Source organism: Mastigoproctus giganteus, chromosome 12 (genome assembly GCF_048544385.1).
Source record: "Mastigoproctus giganteus isolate SK-2022 chromosome 12, ASM4854438v1, whole genome shotgun sequence".
NCBI classification, from domain to species: Eukaryota; Metazoa; Arthropoda; class Arachnida; order Uropygi; family Thelyphonidae; genus Mastigoproctus; species Mastigoproctus giganteus.
In genome coordinates this window covers 103625987-103642117 of record NC_143586.1, presented here as the reverse complement: position 1 = coordinate 103642117, position 16131 = coordinate 103625987, and the positions used below count along the sequence as shown (strand labels likewise).

Sequence of the window (16131 nt, the reverse complement as noted above, 5' to 3'; positions counted from 1 at the left end):
AAGGGATAACCGACATAAATGCCTGACCAAGGTTGCTGGACTGTTGCTAGAAAAAAAAAAAAAAAACTCTTGTGAAGTATAATTGGCTAAATTATCATATAAGAGACTTGGCCGTGCATTATGTAAAGAAATTGGAACTACTGGATTGGAAAATAAGATGGGCATGAAGATTTCTAAGGATTTGGCAAACAATGAAGTTACCGATTTTGGTGAAAGCAGATGGCAACTACTAATGTCTTCAAGAGAAAAAAATTGCCATGCCCCCTGGCGGCCAAAACACAAAGGAGTCCAGAAAAGGCAAGTCACTTGATCGATCACATCGCCTAGGGGTGGTGGCCGCAATTAAAACCGGATTTCTTTTAGAGAGTCAATTAAAAATTTACTAGTACACCTAACCCTGTATGTAACCCAGCTGATGTTGCAAATTGAATAGGTACTTCACATTGGGCTTTACTGACAAGAGATCCTTTATGCTGAGAGACTATGTGAGGCTGAGTCATATTATTATTATTATTATTAGCTACATGGTGCAAGGATGCCTGAGGCTTATGCTACACCAGCTAAAAAAAAAAAAAAAATTCCCCGAGTTATCCTGAGAGAGAGAGAGAGAGAGAGAGAGAGAGAGAGAGAGAGAGAGAGAGAGAGTCAAAAGTAAAAGGGAATCACCAAGAAAGAGAAGAATGATGATATTCAACTCAGGACCCTGGGTGTGCCAAGGCCATACTCACCAGATGTGAGCCCCTGGGGTTGTATGAAATTAGTGATTTCGAAATTATAGATGACTGTTTATAAAAAAATTATTGAGCCTAAAGGTAAGAAAGGCTCCTGGAGCTGATGGTATATACCCAGTAATTTTGAGGGAGGTGGCCAGAGAGTGTATTAAATTATTGAGGTTAATTATGAGGGTATTATTATTATTATTATTATTACTAGTCATATGGTGCAAGGAAGCCTGAAGCTTATGCTGCACCAGCCAAAAAAAAATCCCGAGTTACCCTGAGAGAGAGAGAGAGAGAGAGAGAGAGAGAGAGAGAGAGAGAGAGAGAGAGAGAGAGAGAGGTAGAAAGGAATCACCAAGAAAGAGAAGAACGATGGTATCCAGCTCAAGACCCTGGGTGTGCCAAGCCCATACTCACCAGATGTCAGCCCCTAGTATGTTTGGATTTGGGAGAGATTCCTTTGGATTGGAGTAGTACCAACGTGTCACCAGTACACAAAGGTGGTTCTAAGAGATGTCAGTAACTACAGACTGGTTATTCTGACTTCAGTGCTAGGGAAAATCTTAGAGGCAATGATTAAGAGTGCAATCCAGGTACATTTTGAGAGAGGTGCCATTCTAAAGGACACAGAACGTTGTTTTGTTATGGGAAAATGTTTAACTAACCTGGTAAGCTATTTTGACACAATTACTCATAAGCTAGATGTAGGGAACAATTTCTAAATAATTTATTTGGATTTTAGCAAGGCATTTGATTCAGTTCCTCATTGAGAGGGTACTGTATAGAGGGTACACTACTAATAATAAACTGAATTAAATTCTGTCAAGTTCACATTTAAATTGTGCTAATTTTCTCTTTCAGTTCCTTTTCATTAATCACAAAATTTTTTAGCTCTTGTTAAAATCTGAAAAAGTATGTTCAAATGTTAGTATTAGTAGCAGAAAATGTTGCAAGAAAGAAAGCTTTTACAGCAGCAGCCAAAAAAAAAAAAACAAAAAACATTCCCACATCACCTGTCCATCCCTTCCAGTAGTTTGTCTAATTCTTCCTTGAATTCATTGAAACTATCAATTTTCACAACAACAGATGAAAATTTGTTCCAACAACCAAACACCTACTGGGTGAAAGCAAATTTCCGCACATCTATTCTGCAACCATCCTTCCTTGGTTTTAATTTATGTCCCACTCGTGTATAATCTGAGCAAGAGGAAGAATACCATCAGCACTGAGCTTGCTCAATCCATTCAAGGCTTAAACATTTCAATCAGATCATTTTATGGGTAACTAGTCTCCAGACACTGTAATCTGCAGAAGCCTTTTTTGGTAGGAGCACCTTCGCCAATCTTGCTGCCTTTCCTGAAATCCAAGTATATGACTAAGAATTTTTTTTTTTTTTGTATCCAGTTTATTTGTTATGGAATCATAGTGTCCAATCTAGATGGTTCTGCATTTCTTTTTTCACTAGTGATTCCAATATATCCCCTGGAACAGAAGTTAAGCTAACAGGTTTGTAATAACTTATATCACTCTTTGATCCCCTCTTTGTGAAATGGGGAATACATTTGCATATGGCTAGTCCACAGGGAATTTGAATCAAAAGATGGTCTCCTTATTATGGCTAAGGGTTTTCTGCTTCCCTTAATATAATTTTATAGATTCCATCCACCGCAGGTGACTTTTTTTATGGTTAGCTTCAACAGTTTCTCTTTTATTTTCTTCTTTGTGATCATAAAATCATTTAGCTGTTTATTAGTTTTTAAACTTCTGGCATTAACCCCAGATGTTCACATCTGGTGAGTATGGGCTTGGCACATCCTGGGTCCTGAGCTGGATATCATCATTCTTCTCTTTCTTGGTGATTCCCTTATACTTTTGACACACATACACACTCTCTATCTCTCAGGGGATTTTTTTTTTTTTTTTTGGCTGGTGCAGCATAAGCCTCAGGCTTCCTTGCACCATGTAGCCAATAATAATAATAATAATAATAATCTCCTTTCCCAAAGGAGGTGATGCTGATTAAGCTTATCAGTTATCATTTTAGGATTATCAATGTTGTTTCCAAAATTATCTTAGGGCCAATATAGCTCAGGTTATTTTGGCTGATTTTCACATATGTAACTAACTCTGCTATTATGTCTCTTTGCCAAAAAGTCTTTTATGCTAAAGGCAGATTATAGTCTGCTTTTGGCATATGAGCCTTTTTAAATAATTATATTGCAGACAAATTTGGCCTTACTATAGTATTCTGGATCTTGTGATCATTTATACCCCCAGAGGCTCATATCAGTTGAGTATGGGCTTTGCACACCCAGGATCCTGAGCTGGATATCATCATTCTTCTCCTTCTTGGTGATTCCCTTCTACTTCTCTCTCTCTCTCTCTCTCTCTCTCTCTCTCTCTCTCTCTCTCTCTCTCTCTCTCTCTCTCTCAGAGTAATTCAGAATTATTTTTTTTTTTTGCCTGGTGCAGCATAAGCCTCAGGCTTCCTTGCACCATATGGCTAATAATAATAACCTACAAGGAATTCCAGAAAGTTGCAATCCTGAACACCTGTAGGATAGTCAGAGTTCCTCAACCAACAGTAACACCAGACTAACAACAACCACCCTGTGTACTTGGTAGCAATACCTGTCATGAGGTGGAACCCCCAATCAGGGAGAAATAATATAAGATAATAATAATCATTCCATGTGCCTTTTTTTATATACCAAATTCATCAGTTCTTTAGTCATCCATATTGAATGAGTTGAGTATCTGAATGGCTGAATTTAAACTCAGCTAAAATAAACTAAAGTTATATCAACAACCCCATTTAAGAAGAATTCTTATGTTGGGTTATTAATACATTAATGAATACTCATAACATAAGGATATCCACAATTAATTTACATCAGAAAGTAAGACAAATGTCAATGGATAAACTAAAAATGCAAGTGCAACAAAGTAAAGTGTTAAATTCTATATAAATTTAGCACTAATAAGTTTCAACTTGTTCTTAGGAATCTTTGGTTATACTTCATTTCATACCGTCATATGTCATGTTGACATTTTGACTGAGCAATATGTCTGTATAAGTGTGTTCAGATGCCGATTTGCAAGTTTTGCAAGCTCAAAAATCCAGAATAGCAGGGAGATCCCCCATCTCTGTGTCTTCAATCAGCTAACTATGACTCTGACTGATGAGACTTTTAATCTGCTCATCAGTTGTGCTAATTCATATAGAAAATATTTTCAACTTGTAAAACATTTGCACCATTCAGCACTGATTTCTCAAAACTTCGATATAGAAACTGTAGCAAAAAATTACCTCAGTAAAAACTTTTATTTATTTAAGAATGAACAGAATGATATCCCAGCGAAGTTATCAAGAGTAAAAATAGGGGATAAAGGGAGGGATCAAAATTATACTCACACAGCCAACAGTAGGTTAAAAAAATTTCTAGTCTCTGATGGGATTAAAACTCACACGTCTCCAAATGAGTGACAAGTGGATATATATCAGAGGATGAACTATTAACCGCCAACCAAGCTATAAAAATTATACATATAGCTTTAACACACAAACAGTGCATAATGAAATTTTCACTATTTTGCACTGAAGTTAGACATTACTATCTTAACACGTTCAGTACTAATTGATACATGTATATATCAAGATGGTCTTCATTCAGCTGGATCCAAGTTACTGAATGGAAAAAACCTAAGTTTTTTGTGTGGCCATCCTCATCAGAGTCTGACCAACTCAGCCTAATTGTGGGGAAGGACCATAAAGGTCCCCCAATCTAGACAAGCATTTTCCACACAGTGTTGAAAGGATGGGGAATTGTAGATGATAGTAAACATGTTAAGATAAAAAAAAAATAAATTCAATCCATAAGCTCTAACTTTTCAGTATATAGCTAATAGTGCTGATTTTTGGTAATTAAGAATGCATATTGTAAATAAGAAACAAAGAAATGAATTACGCTGGTAGGAAACGCATCATGACATCTCCATCACCAGTAGCAGCAGCACCTCCAATATCTTGATCAGCATATGCTCCAGCACCAGGAACAGGTGAATCACCAACCCTGCTACAAAATTACATTAATTGATGAAATCACATTACAATTTTATTTTTAAAATCTGTTTTACAGACAATTCCACAAATATTATTAAACGGATAATTATAGTTTGTTTGTACAGTAAAAGATTATTATTAAACTGAAACTGTCAAATGAAAAGATCAGAATTATGCAAAATTTCTGGTTTTATAAAAAAGAGTAAGTAATTATAAACTTTTTGATATACCTTTGTTTCTGTGTATTAACTAGTCAGATGGCTATGGTTTAACTATCCCTTTTCCATCACCACAAGGTCAATATTTAAAATTATTCTATATAAAAAGTTTAAAATTAGAAGGAAAATACCATTTAAAATAATTAGAATTTTTTTTTTTACATTTTATGCTAAATGCCATGACCATATTTATTTTTTTTTTAAAAATTCCTATAAATTTCACAGCAGTGATACAAAAATCATAAAAAACAAGTCAACCCTTTGCATTCATCATCAATCTGGTTGCCCTTCACTGAATCCTCTCCTCACAGGTCTGAAATTCTGTATTTTTTTTAGGTGCAGTCGCCAGACCTGAATACAGTATTCCAAATGTGGTGTAGGCATTAACTTGTAAAGAGGGATAATGACCCCCCCCCCCCCCCCGCTAGCAAATTTATAGAATCAGAAAGAGAGAGGACACCATAGGCCTTCCTAGCCAGCTAATTACATTGCAAGGAAAATTTCATATCAGACTGAATCATAACATACAAACATTTTTTTTGTCCTGAACCACTTTTAGCTCCTTGGTTATACATGAATCCAGGACCCAAATGTAAAACTTTACATTTAGAACCATTAAACTTTATTGCCATTATTATTTTGTCATTTAACTTTATTGCCATTTATTATTATTATTGACTTTTTCTCCTTAAGGGATTTTTCCCACTCCGTGACAGATACTGGTACCAGTTGCATGAGGTGGTTGGTTGTGTCCGGTTACTGTTATTATTGTTATTACTGCTGATGAGAAACTCTCTTACTATCCTACAGGTGTTCAGAATTGAGGCTTTCTGGAGTTCCATATAAGTGTTCTCAGGGAGGCCAATTGCTCCTATGTTCTTATGGAGGCTCTTTGGCACCATGCTGGTGGTTGACACAATGGTTCGGATGGTTGTTACTTGTTCCATACACCACATTTCTCTGACTTCTTGACTTAGGTTTGAGTACTTTCTGATCTTTCCCTCATATGTTTTTTGGAGGTTGCTGGTGTTGGGCACCACTGTGTCAATCAGATAGGTAGCCATTTAATTCTTGTTGATGAGGGTTATGTCAGGTCAGGTGTGTGCATTAGCATTAGCATTAGTAGAGGCATTTGATGCAAGAAAGCAAGCTTATGCAGCATTAGCAAAAAAAAACAAAAAAAAACCACTTCCACTTCACCCCTCTGTTCGTTTGAAATACCTGTCCAGCTGAGCCTTAAACTTATTTAGGCTATCAACTTCCACGACAAGGGATGGAGGTCTGTTCCACCAACCAACCACCTGCTGGCTAAAGGCAAATTTCCACACTTCTATCCTACATCTGTCTTTCCTCAATTTGAATTTATGCCCTCTCAGGTAATTATTCTGAGCAGGAGGAAGAATCCCATCAGCATTGAGCATGCTCAAACCATTCAAGGCTTTATACACCTCTATCAGATCACCTCGCTGGTGCCAAGTCTCCAGACACTGTAATTTGAAAAACTTAAGCCTTTCTTCATAAGAGCACACCTTTGTTACATTCACTAATCTTGTTGCCCTTCTCTGTACTCGTTCCAGCAGCTCTACATCCTTCTTGAAATGAGGCCTCCAGACATTTATACAATACTCAAGGTGTGGCCTGACCATTGCCTTATACAAGGCAATAATCACCTCCTTAACCCTGCTAGAAAAATTCCTACATATCACTGAAAATACACCATGAGCTACTCTTGCAGCCCTTCTGTACTGCTCAGAGAACTTCATATCTGCCTGCACAACCACTCCCAGGTCCCTTTCATTCTCTACCACTGTCAGTGTAGTACCATAGAGTTGATACGTTGCTCTGGGATTGCTGTTTTCCATACGTAGTACTTTACATTTGTCAATGTTAAACTTCATTTGCCACTTCTCAGCCCATCTGCTCAACTCCAGATCCTGTTGCAGCAGCATAGTGTCAGTAGTGTCCTTGACAACCTGCCAACCTTCGTATCGTCTGTAAACTTGGACATTAAGCTTGATATACCATTATCAATATCATTTATAAATAAAGAAAACAATAATGGACCCAACACTGAACCCTGAGGGACTCCACTAACAACATTAGTCCACGATGAGCAGTGTCCATCGATTACCACTCTCTGTCTTCTTCCCCTCAACCACCCCTTTATCCATAGCAGCAATTTGCCTCCAATGCCACACTGCTCCAATTTGTGCAGCAGTCTTCCATGTGCAACAGTATCAAAAGCCTTTCTAAGATCCAAATATATAATATCAAAGTTATTTCCTGCATCCAGTTCTTTTGTGACTGCATCATAGTATCCAAACAAATTGGTCAGGCAAGACTTCCCCTTAACAAAACCATGCAGTGTCAGAGCTATAACTGAAGTCTTGTCATGATCCTGCAGTGCTTCTTTAACTAGTGCCTCCATTAATTTTCCTGGAAGAGAAGTTAAACTCACAGGTCTATAATTACTTGTGTCAGCCTTTGATCCTCCTTTGTGAATTGGGGTCACATTTGCACATCTCCAGTCTGTGGGTACCTCCCCTGAGTCCAAGGAAGCTCTCATAATTATGGCTAAGGGTTTGCTTACTTCCTTTGCTGCCTCCTTTAAAATAACTGGATAGATCCCATCCACCCCAAGTACCTTTCTTGTATTTATCTTCAACAATTTCTCCTCCACTTTACACTCAGTTATTACAAGATTCTCTAGGTTACTACCAGAGTTGAATACACCTCTGGCATTTCCCTCGCTGAATAACTCCTCATGTGCAAATGTCGATGCAAAATATTCATTTAGTTTGTTAGCTACCTGAGCAGGATCATCAACAGTTGACCCATCGATATCAAGTGGACCAATCTGATTCATCCCCTTCCTTCTAGAGTTTACATAAGTAAAGAACTCTTTGCTGTTTTGCTTTGCATCCCTTGCCAAAGATTTCTCGTAATCTGCCTTCGCCTGCCTAACCTCCTTTGTAACTTAGTTACAGATCAAATTGTATCTATCATAGGCTTCTGTGTCACGTGTTAATTTGTATGTATCCCATGCATTTTTCTTTTCTGCCATATGTCTCATTAGTTCAACTGACATCCATTTAGGCCTAAACCTTGAACAATATTTCTTAGTTGGTATTTGATACTAGAGAGCTTTTAAGTGCCCGATATTTCCTATATTCTATTATATTATGAATCAACAGGGCTTACCTTTATTTCTGATATAGGAAGCTTCTTTTCCAACTCTCCTTGTCCAACTCGCTTATAATTCATGGGGAAGGCAATATCAATTTTGCAAGACATTGTCATAAAGTTAGATTTTGGAGGTCTAAACTGGCTAATAATTAAGGATCGATTTTTTCTTTTTGGTGCTGTGGCAGGAATTTTGAGTTAAATTTAGGGGTCTAATAATTGGATATGGGGTGGGGGTTATTCTCTACATTCCTTAAGTCAGACTAGAACTTTTCGGGGTGTCATGTTCACAGGAAGAGAGCTACTCACAATTAATCCGAAACTTTTGTCTTATGTTGTAGTGTTTGTTCTTCACGCATGCGTATAAGTGACCAATCGTCGGACAATAGGAATGGCCTACGGATATTGATTGAAGTTGCATGTAGTTTCATCTCTAAGGTTTCTGCAATAAGTAGTTTGTAGTAGTTGTGTTGAATATTTATAATTTTAGTTTCATTAAAGCCGAATGTATGTCGTTCATTTATGGCATGGAACGAAAGTTCCGATGCATTTGAACGACCCACCCGCACTGAAGCTTCGTGTTGTTTTGCTCGAAGCTGTGCCACTCCCATGGTGGATCCTACATAGACAGCGTCACAATTTTTGCATGGTATACTGTATACTAGGTCATGCTGTGATTGGAATGTGGTATTTGAAGGTCGATTTCTGAAGAATGTGTATAATTTGTTCATGGGTTTTGCTATGATTTTCATGTCGGTTCCCTTGCATATATGGTTAAGTTTATTGTACCAGTGCTCGATATATGGAATGGTGATGAAATATATTTTTTTGGTCTTGTCGGATTTTTTTTGCAATGTTTGTTGCGAGGTTGTTATTTATTTTATCACGGGCTATTGTTTTGACTTTGTTTATATAGGTTAGTGGGTAACCCCTATTTGAGAATCTTCTAGTTAGTTCATTTATTTCAGTGGTTGGAGAAATCTGGGTGGAAGAATATTTAAAGGCATTTAGAAATTGGTTCAGCATGACCGATTTTTTGTATGGTTGGGGATGGTAACTGTGGATGGTCATCACAGATCACTTGACCATAAACAATATTCTACAGGTTTTTAATAACATCCATCAGAGACTAAAATTTGAATTAGAAACTGAAGCAGAATCCCACTCCATAAATTTCCTTAATTTTACCATACACAGATTAGACCAAAAACTAAATTTCAGCATATATAGAAAACCCACTAATAAAGGGATGCTTCTGCACTTCCACAGTTACCATCCCCAACCATACAAAAAAATTGGTCATGCTGAACCAATTTCTAAATGCCTTTAAATATTCTTCCACCCAGATTTCTGGGTGGAAGAATATTCCTGGGTGGAAGAATATTCCTGGGTGGAAGAAGTAGCTTTCAAGGTAAGTTCTTTGAATGCTTCCCATTTTGAATTTGCTCTTGGTAACATCATTAGTTGGTCCCACTGTATAGAATTTAAATACTGTCTCAGTCCATCGTAGTCGCCTTTACGAAAGCAATAACCCTTCCCTTTACCCCTAATGGTAGTTACCTCTTTGAGTAAATCCCACTTCAGCACACTGTGATCACTGCCACCTAGTGGTTCCTTTATCTGCAGATTTTTAATGCATGAAGAATCACTACTGATAATCAGATCAAGAGTATTACTCCCTCTAGTTGCCTCCCAAACATGCTGATGTAGAAAACAATCATCCAATAAATCCACAAAAGCCTTGCTAGTGTGTGAGTGACCAACCCACAAATTCCAGTCAATATCTGGGAAATTAAAATCCCCCATTATAAGACTCTCTGATTTACTGGCTCACTCTATTTCCCTGTATTCTTTCTTATTATACTCATCAGAGTCATTAGGTCTATAGCACACTCCTACTCTGAATTTTGATCTCCCAATGCTTATGTCACACCAAACTGACTCGACAGTGCACTGTCCAGCGATGTCAACTGGCTTCACTTCCTTGGATTTTACGTGTTTCTTAACTAATAGCATAACCCCCCCTCCCTTCCTATCCTGTCTATCCTTTCTGTATACGTTGTACTCCCCAAATTCCAGTTCTGCATTCCTTATATCTGTGTGACACCACGTCTCTGAAATCCCAACAATATCTGCCTTTGATGTTTTGAGCAATACCTCAAATTCATCAAATTTATTTACTAAACTCCTAGCATTGGTGTACACGCAAGTATACATGCACCTGTTTCTATTCTTAGCTACCCTAACACAACCCATGTGTTTACTTGTACTGCAATGACTCCCAGCAGTCTCTGAAATATCCTGCATCTTGTTTTTCAGGCTTCTGCTCATTCCAATAGAAGCAGTGCAAGAATCTCTTTCACCTCTGCCAGTGGCTACTGTTAATCTATTAGTCTTTGTCTCCCCCCAAGCTAGCAGTTTTCCGACCCACCTAACACTGCCTCGATAGCATCAGCAAATATTCTTGCACCCTTTCTATTTAAGTGTATACCATCCCTGTAGAAGTAGTCTCTCCTGTTAACAAGTACAGTCCAGGCTGAAAAAAATTCTATCCCTTGAGCCTTGCAAAATCTTTCCAGGGCCGAATTGGTCGACAAGGCTCTCATCATATACTCCCTCCTATCATGTCTGGGCAGAATTGCAGACACTTTCAAATTCATCCCTAATTCACGGCTTTTTTTCAACAGTGACCTGTACTTGTTAAGTAATTCTGCCCGTCTCCTACTCTTGATATCATTAGTGCCAATGTGTAAAACTATATCACCTTTTGTGCCCTTAAAATGTGTGGGATCATCTTGTCCCCTATTATGCCACATTCCAGTATAGTCTGTGAGTACAGGTGACTAGTATGGCCAGAGGCTCATAATTGTAAAATGTTAAACTTTCATTGATCAGCTGGTATTTTTGCAATAGCTTCTGATGTATTATCCTGGCGACCTGGTTCTGTCTGTCAGCTGTGAGTGTACTCCATCCGGGTGACACCCTGCATCCCGTGGTGATGGGCAGATTGTTCCTGAGGCCAAGTGATTTCATCGACATGTTTCATTTGTCACTCCAGAATCCTTGGTGATGTATTTCCCATTTTTGCCGGTGTTTATTACCTGGTCTTGGATAGCAAGCATGAATCTTTCGGTCTCGGGGAAGGCTCTCCCACTCATGAGCCATGCAGTTGAAGCCATCTTATCTATGTAGTCTTGATGGAGGTCATTGCAGTGTTTGCCATGGAGGGCTTTCTTAACCTATCTTTATCTATGTTTCTTCTGTCTGTGTGAGTGGGGTCTCAACTTAAATCAGAATGTAAAAGATTTAGTATGACTTTTGACGAGTGGACATCAGTATGCAATAGATGATATTTAAATATAAATATTCACTCTGTTGTAGAAATTTTGTGGAATATTGGATTAGTGTGTGTGTATGGTAGTATGCCAGCAGAGAATTGCTTAGAACTTGTAGAGAAAAAAATCAGTAAATATGGTCTGCCTTAATTTGCGTAACAACTGATTTTGATTTGGTAGTTGTTGGCGCATCGGCTTCTGTGGCCGTATTGCACCTCCCAAGGTTTTTGCAGTACTTTGATCCAAGCCCGAGGCGGGAATCGAACCCGCGACCTCGTAACAACTGACTGTGAATCAGTTATGACCAAATTTGGTAAACTAATCGATGCCGAACAACAGCTTTGTTTGGTCAATGGTATACACTTAGTAGTAACAGACATACTTTATAAGTCTAAAGTAAATGAAAAAAAAATTTGAATTTAACAATTTTGTAGAATCTGAACAGGAAAATGATGAGGATGATAATGAGGGTGGTGTAATTATAGAAAATAGTTTACAGGTACTCATGATCTGAATCACAATTGTTTATCTCCTCTTGTAACAAAAATAAGAAAAGTAGTTAGAATTTTTAGAAGCCCACCAACCAAAAATGATAAATATTTAAAAAACTATATTGCAGCAGAATTTGCCAAAGAATGAGTCTTGCAATTAGATTCCAAGACTCATTGGAACAGTTTACTGTACGTGCTTGAAAGATTTTTTTGAGTTGAGATACTGTGTGCAGAAAGCTTTAATTGTTTCAGATACAACTATTAATTTCTGTGAGGATGAATTTAATTTATTAAATGCAGCTATATCTACACTAATGCCTATAAAGTTAGTGGTAGGTGCGCTATGCTGCAAAGGATCAAATCTCTTAACTGCAGACGTTGCCATAAAATTTATGATGGAACTCTTGGCAATCAAAATCCTGAAATAGATAGAGAATTGCATACTGCATTGAAACTCCGTATTTCACAGAGGCATACAAATTTATCACAGGTTCTTCAGTATTTGCAAAGTGGGACACAAGATGATAGCAAATTATTTCCCAGACTTAGTAAAGATACTATAGTGAAAATTATGCTTCGCTTAATAAAATGTCTTTCTCCTTCAGAAAATGATGAACAGAATTCAATCTTAAAAGACCAACATGGAACAGCAAATCAGTGTTTCGCAAATTCTGTCCAAAATAAGAAATTGCCTGACTCTAATGAGAGACAGTCATTATAAGATAAACTGGAGTTGGCAATTAATGACTTAACTGTTCCTGTTAAAAAAGTTCAAATCCTGGAAAATATGGTTAAAAAGGAAATAAGATTTTTTGAAGATGAGAAAATAAGGGGGTAAACTTGCAACTCATCTATGACTATCTCCGTACAATAGCACCATCCAGCATAGAATCCGAAAGGGTGTTTTCTGCCGCTAATCAAACATGTACTAAAATTATTGATTGCTTATGTTTCTTAAGAGCTCACTTTATTCGGACAGGTAGTGTTGATGCTTAAAGATAACTAAAATTTGCAGTATTAATATGTATATATATATATATTTGTATATTTATAGTTATTCTAAAAACAAATATGTATATTTGTTTTTAGAATAACTGTATTTTTAATAATTTTTTGTCAGAATATGTATTATTGTAATAAAAATATGATTTAAAACATGAATTCAAGTAATTATTTGTTTTTACTTTTTACACCTAATTATCATCAAAATTTATAGAAAAATGTTTTTTTTTTAGAATACCGGTATCCTGGTTTCATAAATTAAAAATACCAAAATACCAGTATTAAGATTTTGACCGGTATTGTGAGCCCTAGGTGTTACTCCACTCTGCCATGGTAGCTTGCAGGAAGTGTGTTAGAGTTACAATGATAATAATAACAAGGGTTGCTATTAGCCCAGTGGTTACAATGCCAGACCACTTAATATCATGGACCAGAGTTCCAATCCCACCAAAGGAAAAAAAAAAAAAGCAGTAAAAAAATATTGTGAAAGTTGCCTTCATTGGACACCTTCCCCAAGGTTAAAGTGATGGCTGAGGCAGAGAGTGAACCATTTGGCATCACTCCCACAACTACCCCTACCACTAGATGCAAAGCGAGCCAACCACTAGAACCAAAACAGGTCTACCTTCATTGCTGGATGAAGATGAGAAGTTGAAATATTGAACATATCGAGTGTGGTACAGGATAAAGTCACTCACATTGAAGCCTTAGACAGACAGGTTAATTTGAAAAGTTGGAGAATCTCCCATGGATGACAGTGGAGTTTGTGGTGCTGTCTCCCATATGGCAATCACAACGGAAGTGCAAGACGACACAGCCCAACCATTTGGAAGTGCTTCCTGTGCAACTGCTCAGTGACTACCCAGGAAGAAAGAAGTCACCAATGCATGAAGTGGAGCATAAAAATGAATACACTCATCATGCAAGCATATTACAAAGTAATGAAGCTAAAGATAGACATGACAATGTACAGGATGAAACTAAACGCCAAGTGGTTGGAATGGTTCTTGACTGTTCAGGTCACCAAAATAGGGAAGAGCAGAGCAGAGATGGTCATCATCAGAAATAACCTGATAGCTCCTACAATCTTGGAAAAAATCAAGCAGGATGTGAGCGACCAACTGCAAAGAACAACAAATACAGACACAACAGAACAGTTCTGCAGGAGGAACATTTTCATTCAAAATACTTCGTGCTGCCCCCACTATCTTAAACTTACACATTATGCTCAGCAGTTTCCTCATTCCCACATGAGCATAATCCACTCTCAATCAATCCTAGTTGACATAATCTACTAGCCATGTCCTGTCAATAAAATGCATTCATACTGAATTGCTGCCATAATTTCTTTCTTATATTTAAAATTCTGACATTTGGTAGGAACATAAATGATGCTCTACCTTTCTCAGAGAGCTCCCACCTCTCTTGCCCAATATCTTGCTCAGAATCAAGTATTGATTCTGCCCATCTCAGGACATGAAATTATATTCAAAATTAATCTCCTTATGTTTTTTATAGCAGGAGGAATAGCAAGTAAAAGAACTGCAATCCAGAGAGGCTGAACAGAAACAGAAAAGTTCGCAATATCCAGAACAGAAAAAGAGTGGAAGAAAGCCTTAGCAGAATTTGAGGGATGGACCCCACAAAGACTCACACCATGCTGAAGCAGAGATCCAACAGAATCCTGTAGCAAGTCACAGATCACCTAAATAGGTAAATACTACCGGATTATGTCAACAAAAACAAAGTAACACTAGACACCATCTGCACAGCCATTTACTGTGCTGCTGTAGCAGCCACCAGAAAGAATGGAAGGGAACCCAGGGAACAACATAACACAAAGTGCAAAGACAAGGAACCACAGCCTGGAAAAGAAGGTTACAGCAGAAGACAGAAGAGATGAGTGAAGATAGGCCAACTGACTGAGCACCAATGGGGTAACAGAAGTAAGAAGTTGATCCAAAAAGTGAGGGCCATCCTCAAGAAAAACATCATCTACAGCAAACAAGCTGTAGATGATGGTTAACACGTAAAATGTCAAGAAAACGAAAATACCCAATCTTGACTAATTTTATGCTGCTGAACACTAAAATCACATTAAAATTTGTCTCAATTGGCTCTTATTTTTGAATTACAGTTGGGGGTCTCATATTAGTGAGTTACTCTACAATATTAACCATGGTTCTCGGCAAAGTGCACAGCAACACCGCAGTTTCAGTACCACAGTGCTCTTATCATGTGAGCGGCAACTGTCGCCTCACACTGCATCACGTGATAAGTTGTATATAACAAGTACGAGCCTCAGGCCATACTAGAGACCACTAAGCACAAACTATACTGGCACTGTATCATAATAACAGACAAAATAATCCTGCACAACGGACCAGACATAACCCTCATTGACAAGAAAGAAATGGCTATCTACCCAAATGACATAGCAGTTCTAACACCAGCAACTTCCAGAAAATAAATGAGGAATAGATCAAGAAGTATTCAGCCATTATATAAGATACACCGATGAGCCAAAACATTATGACCAGTGAGTCATTATGCAAATCGAAGCAACTGCAGGTGAACTACAGTGCTTGCAAGGGGTCAGGACATGATATAAAAAACACCTAATACTGAGCTCCATTAATCAGTGTTACTCTTGTTCTTCAGATGGGAAAGGCAGCAGACTTAAGTGAATTTGACAAAGACCAAATTGTAATGGCCAGATGACTGGGTCAGAGCATATCCGAAACGGCACAACTGGTGGGACACCTCCGTAGCCAGGTGGGCAGGAGCAGCAGTGTATAGCACACGCTTTTTGATTAGACTGGGGTTCGAGCCCATGACCACCAAATATGGAGGACATGGAAAGGTCAGGAAATGATCATCGCATATCCCCGGAGCAATATGGCCTTAGTTGCTAATGCTCCTAAAACCAAATAACAACTGGTGGGGTGCTCGTGGTCAGCCATGGTTAGTATCTACCGAAAGTGATCCGAGGAGGGAAAGCCCACGAATTGCCGGCAAGGTGCTGTATATTCATGGTTCATCAATGCTCAAGGTGAGCGAAGGCTCTCATGGATTGTACGTGGCAACAGAAGGGCGACTGTGGCACAACTCGCCTGTAAT

General features: G+C 38.1%; 1 protein-coding gene across 2 annotated transcripts in view; it reads right to left on the bottom strand.

The window, feature by feature from the left end:
* The window catches only part of LOC150077311 (N(4)-(Beta-N-acetylglucosaminyl)-L-asparaginase), a 182294-nt gene that overhangs the window by 41132 nt on the left and 125031 nt on the right, over positions 1-16131 (bottom strand). For both annotated transcript variants that reach the window (XM_090386107.1, XM_090386106.1), the window contains exon 6: positions 4688-4795. In XM_090386107.1, the coding sequence (XP_090242233.1) occupies positions 4688-4795 (108 nt within the window). The remainder of the gene's footprint in view (positions 1-4687; positions 4796-16131) is intronic.